Source organism: Cynoglossus semilaevis, chromosome 5 (genome assembly GCF_000523025.1).
Source record: "Cynoglossus semilaevis isolate Cse_v1.0 chromosome 5, Cse_v1.0, whole genome shotgun sequence".
Lineage (NCBI taxonomy): Eukaryota > Metazoa > Chordata > Actinopteri > Pleuronectiformes > Cynoglossidae > Cynoglossus > Cynoglossus semilaevis.
Window position 1 is genome coordinate 15,138,316 of NC_024311.1, and position 23,281 is coordinate 15,161,596.

Consider the following 23,281-nt stretch of genomic DNA (forward strand, 5'->3'; position numbering starts at 1 on the left):
CCCACACTTGACTCTCCTCTCCCCCTGCCATATTTACAACAGTTTTTACACTAAGCTTGGAGAATGTTTGCACATTTTCCGAAACCAATAAGCTAAGTTATTATACATACGGCAAAAGAAATGATGGTCTTCCATATTTTTTTCAACAGTCAACTGTTGTGAAACTGTGAATTCAACTGGATGCTTGAGCTGCCAACGCAGGTACTAGAATCCAAGTATCATGTGAATGTCTTGAAGCGGAACTAACTCTTGTTGTAAGATCTCACATCAGCAGCGTTACTCTTACGGATCTTTGGTACAGAATCTATTTTTACAGGTCAGTGAATGGATGAGTGGAAGTTTCCTTGTATGTGAATCTGCTCCCAATTCACCAAAGACACACATCAGCGCAGCAGCGACCCCTGGCCGAGCCTCTTCATCATCAACCACCGTAGTGTGAAACTATAACCATATGCTCGTTGTTCTTCTTCTGTCCCATCCTTAAAGTTAAATTAGGGTAATGGTGCCCCCCCCTCCCCAACGTGGTACTGTGTATTAATTTGATGACCTGTGTATGGGGATAATAACTTATGTCACTTCTCTAAGCTGCTTATTTTGTGAACCGAACAGAAGGTACAGAGGATACGATTTACATGTAATGTAAACCAGAACATTGGAGTTGAGCTCAAACTATGGCTCATTTCTCCAGGACCAACATGCTGGATTTCTCCATTTGCATCAAATCCACAGGACAAACGCACATGAAAACACAACATGTCTGTTTGCGATGGTAGGGACTGTCCATTTGGTTGACATACTTGTTGAAAGACTGTTACACATGTGCCAAGGGCTCCTGCGTAGATCATTCCACAGACATGTTTTTACATTGACATACTATTAATGGATGGAACTCTTGTTTTGTAAATGTGTCATTTTGTTTTTGAGACATAAATAACAATGTAATTGTTCATTAAATATAGCAACTCCTGAAAAATGTTTTAAGTGTTGGGCTGAGGCTACGCGAAAGCATGCTAACACGCTAAGCTAAGAAGCAAGCTGTGGAAATTATGGTTATGTTAGGGTAGAGAAAACTGGAAATTTGTCTAAAATTAATTCCAGATTTCCGAAGACATAGCTCAGATGTAGCCAAAAATGACAAATGTTTGTTTTTTGTTTTTTTAGAAAGCCAATAATTGCTTTAAGCTATGGAAACAACACATAAAGCTCAATGCTAAAGTTAGCATAATGTAAAGCTAGCTCTACTTTTTTTTGTGGAGTTGGGGCTGAATTCATACATACCTTAAAAAAGGTATTTTAAAATAATTATAGCTCAGATATATATTATATAGATTATGTAAGAAATTGCCAGCTGATAAATAACAGATAAAAAGTTATAAAATATTGTTGTCTTACAATTACACACTGAAATAACCAAGAAATGATGACACGCTTGGAATTTAATAACTGTTGGCACAAAAACCAATAATCAACACAGCCTTTATATGGATACAGCATTTTGATCAGAAAACCTCACAGTGTCCTGAGGGCTTTTCCACTTCCAGCAGTAAATATACAAATATATATATATATAAATACAAGAAGACTTTTATTAAACTACAGTCTTTGACCAGAAAAGAAAATTCAAGGTATTCCAGAGAGGTCACAATCAGACAGCCCGTTTTAGAGAGGCTGTGTTTCTGAATGGCGTTGATCCAGTGTATTCAGCTACGTGAGACAGTGTGTTGACAGGAAACCTGCCATGAGAAATAAAGTTGAGCGTCAGAAATGGACCAGCGTTTTCCCAAGAGTCATTTTCATTTAATAAATGTTACATACACAGAGCGAAGGTCTCCCCCAGAGTCCAATGAAACATTGGTGTTTCACACTGAATCCGTTTCACCTACGTGGACCACAGAGCAATGTTTAAACAGCTAAATTCCTCAAACTGAAATTAGTCTTTGGGCCGAGAACACATGTCAAATGGCACAGAAGCGTAGCAGCAGTTTACAAATAATTAAAAAAAAAGATTTTAAAAAAAAATGCCACATTCAGCTCACTTTAAGTAAAGCAGCAGTTAAAGCAGTAGATGGAGAACAGAAACTACATCGGTGGAAAGGAGTGAAAAAAAGGAAATAAAATAGATAAAATAATTGTTTGATAACTGCAGGAGGGGCCAAACTAAGTGGCTGTTTCACTACATTCAGTCTCACATAAACAGACTTTCGTTAGTGGTGTCGTTCCTTAAGATGTCCACCATCAAAAAGTCACTTTAAGGCAGAAAAAGAAATACATGGAAAATAGAGAAGGAAGTTGAAAAACAGAGGCATCAGATGTGATATCCTGACAAACCTCTGCTGCCACACACAGTACTATACAGGAGCAGCAGTCCAGGCTGCATTGACTCAGGGTTCCTCAACCCTCGGTGCCCAGACCAATACAGGTCCATGGGTCATTTAAAAATGAAGCATAAATAATTTACTTAATTTAAAGATAATGCATCAATATACTTACTACTACTGTGTACTGCCCATCAGATGGGAACCACTGTAGTAGAAAACAATGATTATTTGTGTTTGCAAGAAAGGTGGGTTGACAATAACAGTATCAACTCATGCACTAAGTGGAAAATTAAATCTACAGTGAATGATTTCTAGTGAGTTTTCTGGTTTCTTATGTTATTGCTGGGCCTTTAAGGTAAAAAGACGCCTTTATACCATTGTAGTAACGGAAATATATTTATCTGACTTGATAACAGAAAACCTCGAGGTCACTATGTGTTCTGAGTTTACCTGTCACGGTATTTTTTAATTGGCACTCGCTGTCCTGACATGAAATAATCACTGTCCATGTGTAGTATGAGACTCTATTACCACTATAATAAAATAAATAAATAAATAAAAAGAAAGAAAGAAAGTCATATGATAAGCGTGAAAAGTCACATGGCAATGTCTTAAAAGTACAGGTAACACATTTACATTCATTTTCAAACTTTGACAAGATGACCACAGTAAACACGTCGGAACAATGTTCTACTGCCAGCGCTCTTATCTCCGAAATAAAAGAAAATAAAAGTAATTTTACATTAGCATTATACTTCCTGCCATCTGTGAATAAAAGCCATCTTTTTTAATAAAGCCAGCTTTAGCGGCATGCTAAATATATCTCCATCATGGCACCAAGAAGAGTAAAAATTCATTTTTTAAAAAAGACACAAAGTGCTCTGTCTGAAAAGAAGTAACTATTCAACCATTTTTATGTTATTCCTGGTTTGATTTACCAGTGACTGACAGTAGACTGTGCACCAGTGGTCTCCATGTGACTTGGAGTTGTCTGTTTAACCAATCATGATAGACGATGATGTCAGCTGGAACCAGGTGTCAACTGGGTGGTTACACATTATTGCTTTGTCACTTTCTTTCCCTTTAAATTGTATTGTTAACTCAATAAACAGTGACATCAGGTGTCAGAAGACTTACATCCATACAGTTACATTTAATGTGATATATGTTATAGTGTTTGTAAGGAGAGAGCTCCTCCCATGTCTTACATTCAGCTCATTGTGAAACTATATTGTATTATTATTGATATTTGGTATTTTATTGTTGTGAACAAATTTCGATAAAAAGACAAAACTCTTGCAGCATTTACATTAAAGACAATAAAATAAAATAAGCCACCCTGTTAGTTTGTGACCTTGTCTGGTTTCCAAGGACGAGAACGTTTGACCTTTAGAACCCAGAGTGTCAGAGTCATATAAAGGTAAGATACGTATAGTTTTTCTAAAATCCAGTAGACAACTGTTGCAGCCGATTGTTTATTTTGAAGTACGAGCTCTAATTTTGAAATGACTAAAAAACCGGAAGTAGCACTTGTTAGCTCCGTAAGTTACACAGAGACCGTTGAGAACTTTTAGTGGTTTACCTGCTAGTTTGTTTATTTAATTTCGATTTTTCTTTAGTTATCATTCGATGTTTTGTGGCGTTTGCTACAGCTACGTGAATGTGGGTTTATTTGACGTTTATGTTGAAGAATATTTTTGACCGTATGTTGTAACTTGAAGTTATAATCTGACAGCAAAACCTGAAGAGATTTTGGGCAACATTAGGTTTCACTGTCCGCAGCGCTGCTGGGTAAATCTGTACAGTAGCTGAATGTTGACGCTGATATGAAGAAGCCAAGAAAAATAATTAAATTTAAAATATCAAAAAGAAAAGATGTAAAGACAGAACGTAAGCTAGAATAAATTCAAGCAGAAATCTACTGTACTTTCACATTTGAACAGTAGTACCAGGTGCACAAACAAAGGTACAAAGACAAAAAAGAAAAAAAAAAGCCAGTTCATTATGTTCATTGTAGTGATGGTATATACTATATTACTGTATAGACTTCAACAGTGTTGGTTTAAACAGTAAACCTCTGTATAATAATATACAGAGTACAACGACCTGTTGAACAGCAGTAATGAGCTTCTGTTGGTAGATTTGGTTGATAACAAAAATACGGTTAACATAAAAAAGTCAAAGTGACACCCATCCATCCATCCATTTAGAACAGTCCGGAAAGGTGGCTGATTGATCCGAATAACGATAAAAACATCAGGTCGGACGAGTGATCGCTGCAGAGGCTCTGAGGTTCACAGTAAATGACGGTTTCTCATGGCTCTGAGTAACAACAACACAGAACTGCTTTGGCAACCATTTTGCCGCTGTTGTTTCCATAGTGACGTCCAGAAATGAGTGTTGCCTCCATCGACACAAGTGTTTGTCCCAACAGTATTACCAGGAAACTACACAGTGAGATTTATTACGCACGAGCACTGCAGTAATTAGCTGTGTTACTTAAGGGTGTGTTCAGACTGCAGCCCAAACTGGCCCACATCCAATTCCTTCTCCCAATCTGATTTTGTTTTGTAATAATGGTGTGAACGGCACAACTCTGATGACTTTTCAAATCCGGTCCAGGACACTCTAATGTTGTCATGAATCAGACGTGTGTCAGCAGTTTTTAAATGACACCTCAGTCTGAATGACATCAGACTTTTTCCACCATTGACGTGAGACAGACATAAGAACTCGATGCCTGAGCGAGCGAGGGTCATCGTTAAAACACAGTTGAGGTGGTTAGCTAGCATGCTAGCATAGTTTCGCTGGGACTCCCAGTGGTCTGTGCTTCAAAAAGTGTAGAAGTCTCCAGACTGGAGACTAATTGCTGTTGTAATTTAAATATGATTCAAATAACCACATAAAAAAAAGCAAAAAAAATAAAAATTGAGCAAAAGTCCAGTAGTTTAGATGAAGACTCAGGAGCTTTTTTAGTAAAGTAGGCACTGATTTACTTTTTTATTTTTAAGCCAGTTTTTAAGCATTCAAAATATAGAAGGGATGTTTGTTTTTGTTAGTTTTTATTAAATCTGAGACTGCAGCTCCTCCATGTGTCCAACTAGGGTTCAGGTCTGACCTGTCGATGAGTTGTGGGCACTTTTCAAGGACACTTTAGCTGAACTGATTTTATTAACACCAGGCCGTATCAAGGTTGAAAGAATGTGGAGTGTCCTTCCTGAAGTCATCAGGATGGAGTGTCCTCCCTCCCTGAGTCTCCCCTCTCATCGCAGAGAGTCCTGCCGCAGGACGAGAGCCTTTTCTTTTCATCCCTCTTTCTAACCTTCCTGTTTTTCCTTCTTGGCACTTTGTTATTAAGATGACTGTCCTCTGTCTTCACAGAGGAAGAAGACGAGGAAGAAAAAGAAGACAAAGACTCCGTCGGTGAAGTCACCCCTGGACTCTGTGGATGTGAATGTGTTAACGGAGTTTGAGAGCTACCAGGAAACACAGGAGGTGAGACAGGAGACAAAGGTCCAACGGGGGAGTACCGTCTCAACGACACACCTTTGCAGTTAACTGCGAGCTCAAAAACTAGCTTTCGAGACGTGGGCACTGAGGTTTCGTGTAACGTTGTGAGATGTCCACTGTGGGCTGAGGAGACGGTGAGACCAGCAGTGGGAGGCGGAAGTTGTTGAGTCCTGGACGCTCCCCTTCTGACAGGAGAAAGCTCCTCGTCCTCTGGACTGTCGGCTGACTGTGAGGAGAGAGGAGACGCGGGGCTCTCTGGTGTACAGGGCTGCAGGTTCATGGAGTCTGAGAATCTGCAGCCTGCGATACCAACGCTGTCGGCTTCATTCTGGATCTGACCACAACTCCTAGCCTGAGCACCCATCTCCCCCATGGAATGGTAGCTGTGGAGCCCCAGGATGATCTGAGTAGGACCCGGGGGATCTTGCAACGGGGCGTGGCCTCTGACTCTGCCTCCAGTCCGAGACAGGCGACTCCACAGATGCCCCAGGTGCCGTTCAAACGAGGAGGAAGAAGAAGAGGAAGAGGACGTGCGCCGTGTTGTGTGGCGTCTCATCTGTCTGCGCATGGCCAGTCGCAAGTTCTGTAACATGGAGACCTGCGGGGGGCATACGGAAGCATTCTTTGCTTCAAATTTCAATTTTAAACCCAGAGTTTGACAATACGGAAGCATTCTTTGCTTCAAATTTAAATTTTAAACCCAAAGTTTGGCATTAGTAAACCATTTTCTCTGGAAAAAAAAAAAGGATGTCTGCACCACTGAAGTGCACATCTCTGACTACGGTCTGAATAAGCTGAAGGGAAGTGGTTTAGTTCCCGCTCTAGGGCCTTTAGTCAGAGAACAGAGAGGAAACTGTACTGTGTCACTGTCCAGAAAGAAACAAAATCCTTCAGCAGACATTCCTCAAACTCACTCTCTACAAAGAAGTAAAAAGAAACGCAGGAAATAAAAACACACTGTACGAGAAATGACACAAAACCGTATCTTGTTCTCAGACTGACTGTAGTAACAAGCCATTGGCCAAACTTACACATCCAACCTTTAGAAGGTACATATATATGTATGTATTTACATATACATACATATATAGCTTATTCTATTTTTATTTATAAATACACATTTATGCAATATATACATAACATAATGACATTTATAATAACTAATATTATAATTGCCATTATTTTAATTAATATACATTTAAATTAAATCTTAAAAATGTTCTGCCTAAAAAGTTTCTTGAAACTTGAGAAGGACTGCAACTCAAATTTCAATGATACCTTTTTTTAAGATACAGAAAAGAGTCATAACTTCACAAGTACCTACGAATGTCGTGATTTGGAAAGTGGTTAAAACAGTCAAAGGAAAAAAAGCTCTGGGATCTTGACAAGACCATACATTTATGACTGACGTGTGTGTGACTGAATGCAGTACCTGGTTGGGGTTGTAAACTGGGAAGTCCTCTACAGGAGGGATGAGGCCCTGGGCTATCAACTGACCGTAGGAGGGAGGGGCCTCTCTCTGAACAAACTCCGCCTCCATGCGAGTCATCTGTGTCTCAAAAGCCCTGCAGACACAGGTGTCAGTGGAAAGAGGGAAAAGGAAAAAAAGCCCTGCAGACACAGGTGTCAGTGGGTGAGTGGAAAGAGGGAAAAGGAAAGTTTCCTGTCATGATGACCTCAGACACACAGATGACATCAGACAAGGGTGAGTGGAAAGAGGGAAAAGGAAAGTTTCCTGTCATGATGACCTCAGACTCACAGAGATGACCTTAGACACACACAGATGACCTCAGACACACACAGATGACCTCTGACACACAGCCGGGCCCACCTGTACTCCCGGCTCCTGAGTGAGTGCAGTTTGAGGGCGCAGCCCAGGGCGATGACCAGCAGCAGACTACAGACCAAACTGCCGATCAGGGCGGCAGTGATGACCTTCCTGGGTATCGCGGCCAGACAGTCTCTCTCGTCGCTGCCGTCCAAGCAGTCCTCCTGTCCGTCACACCGCCACGTCTCAAAGATGCAAAGATTCGTCCCACAGTGGAAGTTCCCGGGTTGGCAGTCGTAGCAGTTTTTTTCATCCGACCCATCTGGGCATCTCTTCTGGTTGTTGCAGCGCTCCGAGGCTGGGTAGCATATTCCTGCAACGCCTTCACAGGGAAACTCGCCGTCAGGGCAGCCAGGACAGGCCTCCTCATCGCGGCCGGAGGGGCAGTGCCAGTAGCCGTCGCAGCGTTGGCGTTCAGAGTAACAGCCCTGGTCACTGCCGCAGGGATGCTCACCAGGAAAACAGTAACCTTTGACCTAGAAGGTTGGAGGAGAGAAAAAAAAATGAAGACATTCACTCACACCGATAATTTTTTTTCACCATTATTCTCTGGATACCAGACATTTCCACCATATATACAGACTGTCCAGGTTGCTCTACCTGGTAGGTGGCGTTGAAGCCATGTCCAGGGCTGTGTGGCTTCGCCTTGTACAGCACACTCATCTGCCCCCTGCTGGACTCCAGCAGCACCATGTGTCTGTTGTTGTGATGCGACAGCACCTGCAGCAGATGCTCGGCCTGCTGCAGGAGGCCGTCGTAGACGTGAAGCGAATCCCCCGGCCCCAGCTGCAGGTCCACCTGCAGCATAATGGGTTTGGGGTCCTGCGTGTCCAGCAGCCAGGAGCACCTGAGCTCCGTGGCAGCACTGTGGTTAGGTCGGAAGAAATCCGGTGAAGCAAAGGAACCGTAGAAGTTGCCCAGACGTTTGCCACAGGTGGTGTCGGGGCAACTGGACTCATCGGTGCCGTCGGGGCAATCCCGGGCTCCGTTGCAGCGCAGGGTCGCGGGAAGACAGCGGGTTGACAGGGCTTCGGTGCACGGCAGCGACCCAATGGGACAGCGGCCAGGACGAGCCTCGGTGGGGGGAGGGGAACACGTGCGTTCGTCGGTTCCGTCGCCACATTCATCCTGACCGTTGCACTTCCACGAGCGAGGAAGACACTTGCCATTGCCACACAGGAACTCATCCTGCTGACAGCTGCTCTGACCCAGGTGACCTGCAGCAGGAGGGACACGGTGGCCGTTATTGGCATCAAAATGTTTAACGGTAAAAGAACTTTAGGAAAAAAACGTTTTCATTATCTATGGATCAGACTGATTGATTTCTGTTTCCCACCTCGGATGTATGAGAGACGGAAGCCCTGAGCTTGCCCAGAGCTGTTGGCCTGAGAATGGAAGTACAGCCACATACGCCCCCTGGTGGAGATAACAGGCGGCGGCAGTATTGAGCCACAGAGCCTGAAGTCTCCATTCTTCACCGGAGTCAGCATGAGCCAGTCTCCCAAACAACTCTCTGACTCCACCAGGTCAAAGTTACGGAAACTAGAGAAAAACAATAAAATCAATGACACTGAAGAGAAACTTCCTTTTCAATAATTAGAGATTAGAAAAAAAAAATAAAATCACACAACTGTATTTATTTTTAACAAAGAAAATAATGATTTACAGATACAGTACAAACCTGTTGTTCCACATCTGCCCTGTGGTGGGCGCTACTGGACAATATATACAGTACAAGCAGCATGAGATTCTAGAACATTTTATCTCTACTGCTCATCACTTTGATTAACTCCTCATAAATAAATAATGATATCGACCAGTACAAAAGGCCATAAATTACTACAATTCAATGTTTTAAATAATATATATATAAAAATAATATAAATTATACAACATCCACCTCTCAATACTCAATTTTGTGAAGCGTATATATTTTTTCTGTGGATTTTTTTTTCTTCTGTTTTTACTTTTATTCTGTGTCACTGGAGAAAAATCAAGGTCCATAAAATGAAGATCCAACCTGATGGTGATGACCTCTCCCTGACTTCCCTGGATGTGCCAGCTGCAGTTGACTCCAGCAGGGTAGTTTAAAGGCCAGGAGGGGCTGTAGATGACGCCCCTGCGCTCCGTGTGGACCTCCACCTGCTCACTGCAGCCTGATGGTGACAAAAGGGACAGGAAGAGAGGGGAGGCACAGAGATCCATCACTTATCATCTCTTGTATGAATCGTTCCAGTAAATGTATTCACTTATTATCAATCGCTTTATTTGTGGTTTGGTTAAATCAAAATATAAAATGATGTGGAGGCAGAAATACCTTTCAATCAACATAAAATGAATAGAATTATTTTGGTTTAGTTTTAACAATAAATTAATTATTGAAAAATGTGATGCCTTTAAAGGAACTCGGTGACACCCAGTAACTATGTTATTTAATTTTAATAATTAATTGTGAAATTATTAATATCAGATGTGTAGAAAAAAACAACAATTTTTTTTTAAATTAATGACCTAAAACAAAACAAAAATAATATTCTCATAACTTTCTTCAACATGAGTCAAAGGTCAGTTTAGGCCATAATACCGACATACCGAAGTCAAAGGTCAGTTTAGGCCATAATACTGACATATTTATAATGTCAGCATTTTTGTTGTTAACACAGACTGGACTTTGACTTTTTCTTATTTAATTTAACATTTTTTTGTTAAATATAAATAATTTTCATTTTTTTCAGAAAATCACCAGTTTGAACCACTAGTAAAAGCATTCATGTTCTCTGTTTACATCCCATGTGGTGGTCCACCGCTGACCACCTCACCCTGACCTCACTGACCCTCATATCAACCTTCATGATGTCACTAAAACCACTTATCTTATCTGAGGTTCTTCCTCTCCCCCCTCCTGTCCCTCAGCTTCATCTCCAACATCCTTTGTCCAGTAAATCCACTGTCTCCACTCGACACGTCCAAACTAATTTACCCTGACGTCTTAACTTCAACCCAGCAGCAGCCGCTCCTCTAATCTGCTCGTTTGAAATACCAGTCAGTCCAGGTGAAAATAAAATAAAAAGGTTATCTGAAGACCTAATTGTTCTAAAGTGTGACGTGTGAATGACTAAATGTCAGAGCGTTTTCGTGCCAACCGAGGAACTGATGTCATCGCGCCCTGCAGCCAATAACAGATGAAGGCAGCGGGAGAGACGGACTGATCTCAGAGACACAGAGAAATAAGATCAATGTTTCAGAAACCAGAGCCGCTGTTCTTGAGAATTAATCATCCTCCACATTGTTATTGCCAGAACAGACAAACACACTTTTTTTTTTTAAACTTTCGTCTCTGTGATCAGGAAGAAGAAAAACAACCTAAACAATCCCCTCCTCTCTCCTTTCTGCACCTCACATGGAAACCAAAGAGGATGCAGCAACAGTCAAAGACCCAAAGCAACAACACAGTGTTCTTCCATCCATCACACCCTGCCACAGGGATCAACACAATGTGAGGCGCACAGGCCTGTGGAGACAATGAACTCCAGGGGATGTCAGAGCCAGGAAATGCCTGAGTAACAATGAGACAGGAACGAGACACAGAGCTGCAGGCGTCTCCTCCTCATCTCTCTGCTGCTTAATGTGGAAATGAACCACGTGGCTGAGGATCACGTCCAACAACCATTAAAAAAAAAAAAGGTAAATCATCACATTCGTGGAGGCGTGGCCTCAGCTGTGTGGATTAAAGGTCTATCTGCTCCACCGTGGTGACCTGCAGGAGTCAGGCTGATCACTTCTGCTGAGTTTGTTGTTTTTTTTTTTGATGGATCAGTGCAGTCAGCAGAACGAGCCCAGTGCTTGGTGGAGACGAGGGATTCCTCAGGCTTCACTCAGGGATGCTGTAGTGTTGAGCCTTGAAAGTAACACGTGTTAATCAACGCTCTCTGAAATAAATTAATTTAAATTCATCCCTTTTTTAAAAAGAAAAAGAAAAAAGGAAGTAGTTCTTGTTTTGTTTTCAAATTTGTATCAAACACTAAAACTGATGTTTGTTTTTGTTTGTTGTGATTTGAATGGATTTCCAGGCCATTGATTTACAAACCTAATTACAAACCTAATTATCCGTTCTACATAAAACTGTTTTTGGGTTTTTTTTTGTGCACATGTTGCCTTCAAATTGCTTTTAACCGTGTTCTTAGTTGTTGTTTTTTAAATGTTCGGCATTCTTAATGGAAAGCAGAGGTAGAATTTAATTTTATAGAGAAAATGTTTCTTCCTTTTTTTACACTGCATGAGACAATAAACACTTTGAATCTTAGCCTCTTGGATCTTTACCATCTACTGAGGAGATTCACAGCATTAAAGGTTCAATAGCACTGATTATTTTGTTCACTCTTGTGTAGGATACAATGACATTTAATTTTTTGGCTCATTTTCTCTCAGTGTATTTTCTTTTTTTTTCCTTCTCCTTCTTCCATTTTAGTGGCTGTATTGACAAAGTATTATCCACTTTCTCATGAGGTAATTACTTTGTTCCCTGCGTTGGAGATCGACCTGGAAACATACATTTGTACTGTATTTAAATTATATATAAGCTGCTTTTTTTAAGGTGGTATTTTGACAAAGCACGTCATGTTTTTATTTATCAGCCAGATACACTGATACCACCATAACATCATGTTCTAACGTGGCAGCAGTGACTGTGTCTGATTAAACATTTGAACGACTTCCCTCTGCACCTGTGTAATTTGATGAAGGCATCACAACATACAGAAACTTTACATCACATCAGGTTTTATGGGAGAAAAAAACTGCTGAGCTGAGGTTTTAGTCGTGGTGTTATTTCACCTACAAGGAAATCTAATCCAGTGATGGTCATCGGAGTGGCTGTTGGTGATGAAATAATGGAATAAACAGACTCTAGATTCACTGGGATAACAGTCAGGACATCCGCTCTCTGGGCAACAACATCTGCATAGTCTGTAAACGATGACAACATTATAAGTGGGTGGGTGGGGGTGGGTTTACGGGGTTTGTGTGTGTGTGTTATTGTGTGAGGAAAAAGGAAAGATGCTTGAACAATAGCAGCATTTTTACAGCCTAAAAAAAAAAAAAAAAGCTTAACTTCATTTGAGATTTTAATCCAAACTTGAAGCAGAGCCTGAGGATCCACAGTGAGTCAGTGTCTCACTGTGACCGGATTTTAGTAACAACTAGAAGTGGGGACTGTAGAATAATAATAATAATAATAATATAATAATAGACCAAAACATGAAAACAATAGAAAATCTACCATTCTCTCTACTACAGACAGCATCAAATAAACAACCTGTGACACTGTAAAGTGGGAGGTTTTATTTACATAGAAATTCCAGCTTACTCTACCTTCACCTTGGTCTAAATTCCAGCTAAAACTGATGATTTCACCATAAAACACACACATCCCAACCAAAGGTTTGAATAATTATTCAGTGAATCATGGAGAGTACAAAGTGAAGTGGGGGTGGGGGGGTGGGGGAGGAGATTGCTCAGGGTGTGAAAGAGAGAGATTGAAAGGTTGCAGGGAAGCAGTGATGATGTAATGCTGAGAGCAGCATCACACTCAGAGCAGGGGAGAGAGAGGGAGAGAGAGAGTGGGAGAGAGAGTGGGTGAGCGTCCATGTTTGTACACACAGTCTGATCATTTATCCACCACAGATCGATACCTTCGCAGGTTTCTTGCACACTGAGAGCCATCCTGTCACTGGAAACAATCACAGCAATGAAAACCACCACTGGTTCATATAACTCTACGTGCGCGCGCGCGCGCACACACAATCACTGCGAGAAAGAGTCAGCAGTAGACAATGAAATGTGGCAATTTCTAACACCTACCTGATACATCACTTTCACACTGCAGTACAGAGTTAACAGTACGTGTGTACGCGCGCTCACGCACAGACACATAGATACACACACACAAACATGATGAAAATCGCAGTGAGTGAATGAATGCCTTGTTTTTCCCTCTCACTCACCTGCACAGAGCAGCGCGGAGCCAAACCACAGCGGAGCCAAAACCGGCAGCAGCAGCAGCGGCGGCAGCGGCGTCAGTCCCATGGTCCACGGCCGGGGACGTGCGCTCTTATCTCGGCCACAGTCTCCACTGTATGCTTGACATGTGTGACTGTCTTCATTTCAGTACCACCCTGCACATATAAGCTTTTTCCTCGCCGCGGAAAGCCATTGTGTCTTCCTTTTCAGCCTCGGGGAAAACCATAACACCGGAGTTAAGTTGAAAGAAAAAAAGGCGCATCAGAGTTTCCTGTCACTGGCTTCAAAATAAAAGCACGGCAAACCGCTTAAACCCTACGACTGAAGTTGATTTGTGGGAAAGTCGCGACGGCCTTTTGAAGAAGAAACTGAAAATACATATGTTTTTAAACGACTTTAGAATTATTTATCTTACTTGGGTTGAAGCACGAGGCTTCACGGCAGCGATGAAGTGGAGTATTTTATTTTATAGACAGAAATTAGATTTCCGGGCTGTCTGTATAATATTTTATTTTTTGTTGTGATAATTAATCCGCATCATTATCTCACATATTTCTCACTACACCAGCTTATATTGAATATGTCGACAGTGTACAAAATAATGTGATAATGTTGGCGCCGATAATCACCTCGATTATTTTAACTATAACAAGCAAAAGAAAAAACATCGATGCAGATTTAATAATCACTTCAGTTTACAACAGTTTGCGCAGGCTCTATTGTCGTCTCTGAAACGTTTCACCCGGTAGATAGAGCAGTGGCGTACTCTTGTGGTCAAATAGATGTAGTGCAAATTGCTGGCCTGGAGCGCTTTTTCTCATATTATAATGTCTTACGTCACAGTAGCGCGTAGCATGTTGCCGGAAAACTAAACTGAATGACACACCTGCGAGTATATTAATCACATCAGTTCTGTGTGAAAAAAATGTTTTAAAAAAAACCCCGCCAAAAGGCACCGCTGGGATTCGAACCCAGGATCTCCTGTTTACTAGACAGGCGCTTTAACCAACTAAGCCACGGCGCCGCGTGTCCAACTCGTCAAAATTAAAGAATATATACACAAAAGTCTGATCTTGTTTTGCGTGTTTACTCAACAGAGGGCAGGCGAAGGTTTTTTTTTTTTTTTGCTGATTTAATTTAATGTACATTTATATCCGGCTTTAGGACCGTCTGCCCATCAGTCGAAGGGTCCTTGCCCGGGTAGACCTTAAAGACCCCTGCTTCAGCGGATACTCTTTAACCTTTACTTTTGTTGTGTGTCATCCTGCTCTATCAAACAGTTACATCCGGCTTTAGGACCGTCTGCCCATCAATCGCAGGGTCCTTGAAGACCCCTGCTTCAGCGGATACACTTTAACCTTTATTTTTGATGTGTCTCATCCTGCTCTATCAAACAATTATAGACACAGTGGTCTTTGTGGATAATTTTTAAACAAATAATAAGTCAACTTCAACTATGAAGCTCTGGCTGTTTGAAAAGCCCAGGTGTTGAGCATCTGATGCCTGAGTCATTAATGTAAACAGTGCAGGTCGTCGGTGTGATTTGGGTCGAGTGTAATCAGAGTCAATGGAGTTGTTGTCTGTCTCAGTTTGTCTGCGTTGTTCTGTCTGAGAGATGTCAGAACAACATTGTATAATTAATGAAATTGTATATTATAAATACATCTCCTATTCACCAAAACAGGTGTTCTTCCTGTGTTATTGCATGTTTTCATACTGTGGTGGTTAAAGCAAAATTAAAGGCATTAATAAAGCTCAACCACTATAGGATTGACGATATGTTGTGAGAAAGTAAAGGAAAAAGAAGACGTCGTAAATATTTGAACATTTTATTCAACATCCTTATAGACATTTTTTCTTTAAGAAGAGCGCTGTTTGAATTGACAGATGTTCATTAACTGCAGAACCAAAGCCTTTTACATGCACATGGTCCCAGCACAGATACGGGCCGGGGTTTTGTATTGTCTCAAAAATCAGTGTCAAATGCAGCAGCAGAAACAGTTTCAAACAACCAGTCCAGCGATATAAACAATAAACAGACGTCTAAATAAAATATTAAGAAAGGCAGAAAAAAAACAACAAAAAACAAGTAAAAACCTACAATGGGAAAAAAAGCTGTCAAGATAAGAAAGAAATCCATGACTAAAACAACTTCACAGATTTCTGTGTCACATTGCTTGGCTGCTTTGTCTGTGTATACACAATATTCGTTTTAATTAATTATTGTACGGTAAATACAAGGAAAACGAAGTCACACACTCTGCAAACAAGAACTTTTTTTTTCTGATCTGATCTTTGCATTAGCACAGAGGGAATGGACTGAAGAGGGAACGAAGGAGGCTGACGGAGGAACAGCCGGTTGGGAGTTGTGGAGGAGAGAGGTTGCATTTGAACACCCGATCTCAGTCACACTGGACACGATGATGACCACGGACATCGGATTAGAAACTAATCACGTATCGTCTCTCTGAAGCTGCTGTTTGGGATTTAAACATCGCTGTGAGGTGCAGGTGAATTTATACTACCTCAAGTAGCCTCACACATTAATGAGAATAATCTGTAACTCATAGTTGGTAAAACAGTAATCCACAATATTCCTGGGGTTTCATAACAACAGTTAATTCTAGGCCTCAGAACCTAAAGAGTCTTTTCAGTATGAACTTAAATTTGTTTACACTGCAGCTCGTACTTAATTTTCTTTTCTTTTTTTCACAAAGTAGAATGTGGTTCCTGTGTCTGCATGTGTGTGTTTGAGTATGCACAACTGGTGGAATGAGGTTACTGGTGGGCGCACTGCATGCCCGGTCCGTGGTGTCCGCCCTCCTCATCGGAGCTGTCGTTGTAGGCCTCTCTGCGACCTGATGATGAGCCCTGGCTGGCGTCGTAATCCTGCAGGTCCACCTCCTCCGTGTCTGCGGTGATCATCGGCGGCTCTGACCTCGAGGGCAGCATGTCCTCCAGCTCCTGTGCATTTAGAACATTCATCACTACGTGGATTTAACAGATGACCTCATTGGTCATCTGACCATGGAGACACGCCATATGGCCAGTGTTGCCAGAATGAAAAGTAAGCTGCACTTAAGGTATACAAGCAGGGTGTGTAAGACAGTGTTTTTCAACCTTGGGATTGCAACCACATGTGGGGTCATCTGAAATTCGAATGGGGTCACCTTACATTATATAGTAATTGATGGAAAAAAAATATGATGTGATGCGAAAAGATAAGATAAGAGCTGTGACATGAATGCAGATCATTTGAAGCAGCAAAGTTATTTATAACTTCTGTCCTTTAACATCGTTGAGAATCCGGTCTGTTTATTTCTCATCCAAGAATAAAAACAAAAACTTTTTTGATTTTGTCATAACATCACCATCTCATGTCTATATCCAAGTTTCCACTCTGGCTGTGTTTGTGTAAAAGTGTAGCGTAACATATCTTACCGCAAGTTTCTCAGGACTGATCCAGTTGTTCTCTGGGAACTGTACTTCAAACTTGACGTAGAGATCTCCCTTATCAAAAGGGTTGCGGTAGTGTGGCATGCCCTCTCCTCGCACCACCCTCACTGAGCCTGGAAAAGATGGAGCAAAGCACAAACAGACTTTTATTCAAACTGAAAATCACTGCTGTCACTTATTTCCTTCACTTATTTGTCCTGGTTCATTTTAATGCGTCTGTGTTACAAGAGTTATCAATACAGTTTTAATGTTTACACATTTCAAATATGGCTGACTGGTCACTAATCACATCTTACTACTTTAACCTGTTAAAATAAAGACGTTTGTTTGACTGTCAAAAATTAAAAACATGCAAGTTGAATTTGTATCTATTAATTGTTAATCGCAAAATGCCCTTAATAATCGGAATTATTTTTTATTTTTTGCCACTATTGCCCATGTCTGCAGCCAATTTAGCAAGAAGTTCAGTTTACCAGACCAATCATGATCAATAACTTCACAGCCCGTCTACAACACAAGGTCTGAAGTGAGTTCTTACCTGGCTCAATGACTTTGCCAACAGGGTACTTGACAACAATCTGTCTGCCATCTAAGTGTTTCAGCATGAACTGGAAGCCGCACAGCGCCTCCACCAGGGCGATCTTGTGGGTGATGAAAAGGTCGTTGCCCTCTCGCCGGAATATCTAAACACAAAGTGACAAAAACAGGGTTAAATTTAAACATGTTGAACTGAATGAACCAAACAGTCAACAGGGCACGATGATGAAACCAGGTCTGTTCAGTTTCTCTCACAAAACTTTTTTTTTAAAGGAAAAAAAAATCCTTGCGTCTTTTCATCTGAAGGACACATCTCATATACTGTATATATAATTTTTTTTTAAATCAACATGTCTTGCTGCTGCCATTCCTGGTAACCTACTTTGCTGTCAGAATGTCAGTTGGAGACAATAATTAAAAAATCTCTCTGGGGCCGAGGTGCCAGAGGCATCAGCTCTGCCCGGCCCACCAACACAGCTGAGCTAAAATTACTTTACTTTGTAAAAAGTCAATTAAACTCTCACATGAACCTTTCCATCAACGTGAAAGCCCAAATATAGACACCAGAGGAGTGAACAGCAATGACTCAGTATAAACTGTTACTACTACATATAATACAGTCAACAAAAAGCCATTATAGATTTGTTCTTGTCGGACTGGCAATCTGTCTGACCACAGCACTGGACAAACATCTGTTAACTGACCGTTGGCCTGGACAAAACCTGTTTAAACTGTCACCTGACTGTTTTGTTTTCTTATGTAAAACTAAATTACTAAAACAAAAAGTCAACGTAAAGCACACAAGACCAACTAACATCTGAGCAGCAGCTGTGCACGGCGTGAGACTTTCCTCATCACTGACTCAGGTCTGCATGGGTTTGGACTCCTGCTAACTGAACTATTTTGGCTGAATTAAAAGTGTCCCACTGGAGCAAAAGAATCCCAAATAATAAAAAAAAAGTCCCAAAACTAAAGGCAGTAGAAAACTGTAGGGAGGTTCAAAAAATTGCATTTAACACAGGCACAACATTAAGTTAAATGACAAATAAATCCATGACATAAGCAGAAGTGCATCCCAAGTAATGAATGTACTTCTATAACACATGCGGCACAGAAGACACAGAGGGCAGTGAAGACAAATCTGGTCACAGCAGCAGGGCAGACAACTAACCCACCTCATGTTCTTTTTCTTGCAGGACTATAACTATGTCCCCAGGCTCGACGCCAGGTGCCTGGTCAGCTTCTCCTCCAAAGGTTATTTTCTGGTTCTGCTTCATTCCTTTGTCTACATGTACCTCCAGAATCTTCACCTCCTTGGCGACCTTCTTGCCCTCGCATTTTTTACAACGGTCCTTCTCACTGATTACTTCACCTGAGGTGCGTGAGAAGAAAACAAAGATGAAGTGCGTTCAACATCCACAACAACCGCTCGGCACAGACAATTAATTATTCCGTTCTTACCTTCACCGTTACAGTCAGTACACACAGACTGCATCTGCTGGACCATCCCTGGAGCCAGCTGTCTGATCATGATACGCATGCCACGCCCCCTACAGGTTGTACATTTTTGTACAGCACCTGTCTTGCCTCCCAGCCTGCATCAACACAAATACGCCAACAAAAATTTGATTAAACCAACAAAATCCATTTTAAGTAACAACAGTCAAACCTCAACAAGGAGCAGAAAACTCACCCATTACAACTGCTACACAGGACATTTTTGCTAAGCTGTAGTTTAGTTGTTTTCCCATTGTAAAGGTCCTCCAGTGAAACCCTGTAGAAAGTGACAAGTTTAGATATTCACACAAAGAAGTAGAAGAACTCCTCACTATCTAAATGTTCACAAGTGTTTAATTAATACAAAAAAAAACCTGATTAAAACAACTGAAGGAGTATGGACTTACTTAAGTGGATGAACCATGTCCTCTCCTCTTCTACGGCCTCCATTCCTGGACCGGGTCCCACCGGGAAAGCCAAAAAGTCCACCACCAAAGATGTGGGAGAAAATATCGTCCATACCGGGACCACCTCCACCTCCTTCCCGCAACCCTTTCTCCCCATAGCGGTCATAAAGTTCTTTCTTTTCAGGGTTGGTCAACACCTCATAGGCAAAGCTAATTTCTTTAAACTATATTGAAAGGGGACAGAACATAATTTTCAATCAAAAAAATCCTATAATACAAAGATCTGAAAGGGGACAGAACATAATTTTCAATCAATGTCGAGAAAAAAAAAATCCTATAATACAAAGATCTGGACCTACAGTTTCGCACAAATGTCAATATAATATTCTAATGGGCAGAAGCTAAGCTTTAAATACAGAGTAATTTATGTGTATCAGTGGCAAAACTAGATCACTTCCTGGGAGGAACATCACAATCATGTTCTATCATTAGTGAGACTGGCGTGGAAACAAATTATTTAACCATTAATCAACAAACCTTACCTTGTCACCAGCATTTGGGTTTTTGTCAGGGTGATATTCTTTTGCCAGTTTTCGGTAAGCCTGGAGAGAAACGATAAAGACAACTTAAGCAGCGAATTCTGAACATTCGTAGACCTCATATTTACTGGAATTACAAGAGCGTGACTCAAACACACGTGAAGAACCTTGATCAATGATTATGTCATCAGACCGAAAGAACAGCGCTAGAGTTCTCCGTTACACTGAATAGTATTTTCCCCCCTTTTATCCGTTTTGTCCCCTAAATTCGGTGTGTTTGTTGTTACAATAATGGCTAACTGTACGTATGCTAATTAGCACCTCCACAGACAATGCCTGGGTGTTGCGTAAACATTTAGAAAGGGCGAGAATAAAAAAAAATATATCCAAGTCACAAAACTCAGGTTAAGACAACAATATGTATTTACTACAGCGATAGAAAAAAACGTCCTTCAATATAAAAGCGACATGACGACAGACGCGATAAAGTGATGTTAGCCTATGCGAACACAAACGCCTTCTTAAGAGAGGATTAGGCATATAAATTAATCCATTACGATTGGAACTCTCTTCCAACATGTCTGTGATGACACAGTTAAGGGTAAAAAGACTTGAACGAGTCAGAAACAGAAACAGGCTCTTCTGACAACCGCCACACAACCAACCACTGTTAATTCACCTTTCATTGCTAAAGCTAACGTGGAGTCCAATGCTTGACTCATGAAAACGCACACCAAGATTGTGATAAACGACATTGTGTGTGATTAGATGTTACTGAGTTATAAAAAAACTGAGTAAAATATATTTTAAATTGACAAAAACCATAATTGTGAGGCGGTTTGGGCCGCATCGTCATACAAGCACGCAGGCCCGCTGGTTAGCGGCTGCTCCATAAGTTAGCTACTCATGGCAACGCACTTCCTGGAAACTCTGAACACACATGTCGTTTTATTTACCTTTTTTTTTTTTTTGTCTACTAACCTTTTTAAGTTCATTTTCAGACGCAGACGGGGAGACTCCAAGGATGTCGTACAGTCTTGTATCGCTGACATTGGCCATGGTTCAGCTGTAGATGTTGAACAGCGGATAGGTGGACGGACAAAGACAGAAGCCGGTGAAAAATGGTTCGTTTGCCTCGTGTCTTCGTTTCCGGAAACTCAGACGCATGCGTTCGCTGCTGCCACCCGGCTGTGGGAATGTAGCATGACAGCTTACTTACTCTTTTAAGCCCCAGGATCTCCAAACTGTGCTGGACAATATTTATATAAAAACATATATATATATATATATATATAAAAATACTGTATGATGAAGTTCAGAGAGCTTCATTTCAGCAAAGTGAGCTCAATTCCATTGTCTTTGGTAGCACGCTGCACTGCAACACCATGCCCAATAAAACAGTTCATCTATGTGCTTGGCTAATAAAACTTGAGTGAGACTAAATAGGCTGTTTTATTTTTCTTTTATTATTTTGCTCCTACGTGTGCCTGTTGTGCCTATGAATTTTGTGATTTGTTTTATTGTTTTGTTTTGTTGTGTTTAAGTCTTCTTCTTATTCTTCTTGTTCTCCTTCTTCTTGTAAGACACATGGGATGGCTTTAGTTACCCTCACAATCACTGATATGTTAACACGGTTGCAGATGAATAGATTAATTAATATAGACATGTCACAATAAGTATAAAAATAAAAATAAAAAAAGCAGTTATAAAATTGCAAAATTTTGTAACACTTTCTCAATATGCACATCAATCTGCACGTCAAATGCAAGACTAGACAGTGATAATATCGTTTTTCCACATTACCGTTATTTGCTGTTGGTGGTTTTTAGTGTCGTTCTCTTTGATGTTGCATTACTGTCTTTCCCCTTTGTCCTCTGTTTTCTTGTTTCTTTGATCCTTCGTTACTTTTCCCTCCTTGAAACGGTGAGTACAAATGGTCTCAGTGAGGTTGCATTACTGACCCTGTTAGGATTCTTCCCTTTTTTTCATACATGAATACATTAAATAAAAAAATGTATTTTGCATTGCTGTACCTTCTCTGTTGGTAGCATTAGCAAAATTACCAGACCACAACCAAAGGAGGGCAACTGCCATGGAACCTCAAAGAAGAAGAGGAAGTCAGATAAAAGGCACAAAAACAACATTAGGGATGTCAAGTGGCACGAAAAGATCATTACAAAAAAAACCAAACAAAACAGTAGTACTAGTTTCAACTGGGGTATACTCTGGACCACATAATTCAAACTCAAGGACAGTGGGATAAATGTGGCCCGCCAGAGATTTTTACACTATGATTGTCTTAAAATTAATGTTCATTATAAAGAGTCTGTACTTATGTTTTCTGGATGGACGTGACTATCTAATAAAGTGCAGAGTATCAAGATCACAAAACTCCCACAATATGTTGATTTTGTTCGACTTAGACTGCGTTTTACATTCCGTCCCTTTGCCTGATTGAGTTTGACAGTTGACCAGTTAAAGTTGCTTTAAGCTCAACATTTTGAACACATTCTGGACATTTGTCTGTCTCTACAGAGGGGACCTGGCTGCTCCGACTGTTTTGTTGCGTTTACAGAATGTCCGTGTAATATTCTTAGGCAGTGTTGTTCTGACGATCGTGGTGCCAAAAAACCCGGAGGGGGGTCAGAGGGGGGTGGCAGAAATCTGTCATGGACAACAACTCATAAGCTCCCTGTGGTGAGCTGATGCTCAAGGGCATGTTCAGTCACACACTTATCTGGACATGTGCCTTACTCTGGCTGAGAGGCCTCTTTCATACAATCAGACCTCGGCGGTACCTCGACATCTTGTGCCCCATATTGAGCCACGGGCACATACCTATTAACTCTATATGTTGTGTCTTTTTTTATACTATTATTAGACCAAAAACACCAGATTGGCTAAAATGAAAAATAATTTTTGGTGTTCAACAAATTTGCAAACAGTGGTTTATGTGAAATTATGCAAGTCAAAGGTCAAAGGTCAAAAATTACAGACCTGATTTCATCATGTGAATGTTAAACAAGTATGATGCGGCAGTTTGTAAAGCAATTACATCACTCACTGTGTGTGTGTGTGTGTGTGTGTGTGAGTCACTAGTTTAAAACAAGGTGTAAATCTGAGCTCACTAACTATATTTGTCAGTGGGCCCCCGGCGTTCGTGTGTCAACA

At 41.0% G+C, this 23,281-nt stretch overlaps 2 protein-coding genes and 1 non-coding gene across 3 annotated transcripts; all 3 read right to left on the reverse strand.

The window, feature by feature from the left end:
* Positions 1–2,014: 2,014 nt before the first annotated feature.
* Positions 2,015–14,911, reverse strand: lrp3 (low density lipoprotein receptor-related protein 3). The gene is made up of 7 exons (XM_008310731.3): positions 13,659–14,911; positions 9,677–9,812; positions 8,993–9,198; positions 8,257–8,873; positions 7,660–8,132; positions 7,261–7,393; positions 2,015–6,426 (listed from the first exon to the last, which is right to left on the reverse strand). Exons 1-7 carry the CDS (start codon positions 13,738–13,740, stop codon positions 5,545–5,547), a joined length of 2,529 nt encoding a protein of 842 aa, XP_008308953.2. The 5' UTR covers positions 13,741–14,911; the 3' UTR covers positions 2,015–5,544.
* Positions 14,625–14,698, reverse strand: trnat-agu (transfer RNA threonine (anticodon AGU)). Its single transcript has one exon. It is a non-coding gene; the product is annotated as a tRNA-Thr (tRNA).
* Positions 14,912–15,489: 578 nt separating the features above from the next.
* Positions 15,490–22,109, reverse strand: dnaja2a (DnaJ heat shock protein family (Hsp40) member A2a). The gene is made up of 10 exons (XM_008310717.3): positions 21,914–22,109; positions 21,092–21,298; positions 20,114–20,173; positions 19,572–19,795; positions 19,361–19,441; positions 19,129–19,262; positions 18,843–19,039; positions 17,669–17,813; positions 17,116–17,243; positions 15,490–16,638 (listed from the first exon to the last, which is right to left on the reverse strand). Exons 2-10 carry the CDS (start codon positions 21,167–21,169, stop codon positions 16,453–16,455), a joined length of 1,233 nt encoding a protein of 410 aa, XP_008308939.1. The 5' UTR covers positions 21,170–21,298; positions 21,914–22,109; the 3' UTR covers positions 15,490–16,452.
* Between the last annotated feature and the right edge of the window lie 1,172 nt (positions 22,110–23,281).

What these genes read in the sequence shown, in the direction of transcription:
- lrp3 (XM_008310731.3), bottom strand. Translation starts at nt 13,740, where the DNA reads ATGGGACTGACGCCGCTGCCGCCGCTGCTGCTGCTGCCGGTTTTGGCT. An exon ending in CTCCGCGCTGCTCTGTGCAG is followed by an intron (nt 9,813 to 13,658) that starts GTGAGTGAGAGG and finishes TGTCACCATCAG; the next exon opens with GCTGCAGTGAGCAGGTGGAG. An exon ending in CCGTCTCTCATACATCCGAG is followed by an intron (nt 8,874 to 8,992) that starts GTGGGAAACAGA and finishes CTCCTGCTGCAG; the next exon opens with GTCACCTGGGTCAGAGCAGC.
- dnaja2a (XM_008310717.3), bottom strand. Translation starts at nt 21,169, where the DNA reads ATGGCCAATGTCAGCGATACAAGACTGTACGACATCCTTGGAGTCTCC. An exon ending in TACTGACTGTAACGGTGAAG is followed by an intron (nt 19,040 to 19,128) that starts GTAAGAACGGAA and finishes CACGCACCTCAG; the next exon opens with GTGAAGTAATCAGTGAGAAG. An exon ending in TGGCAAAGTCATTGAGCCAG is followed by an intron (nt 17,244 to 17,668) that starts GTAAGAACTCAC and finishes CATCTTTTCCAG; the next exon opens with GCTCAGTGAGGGTGGTGCGA.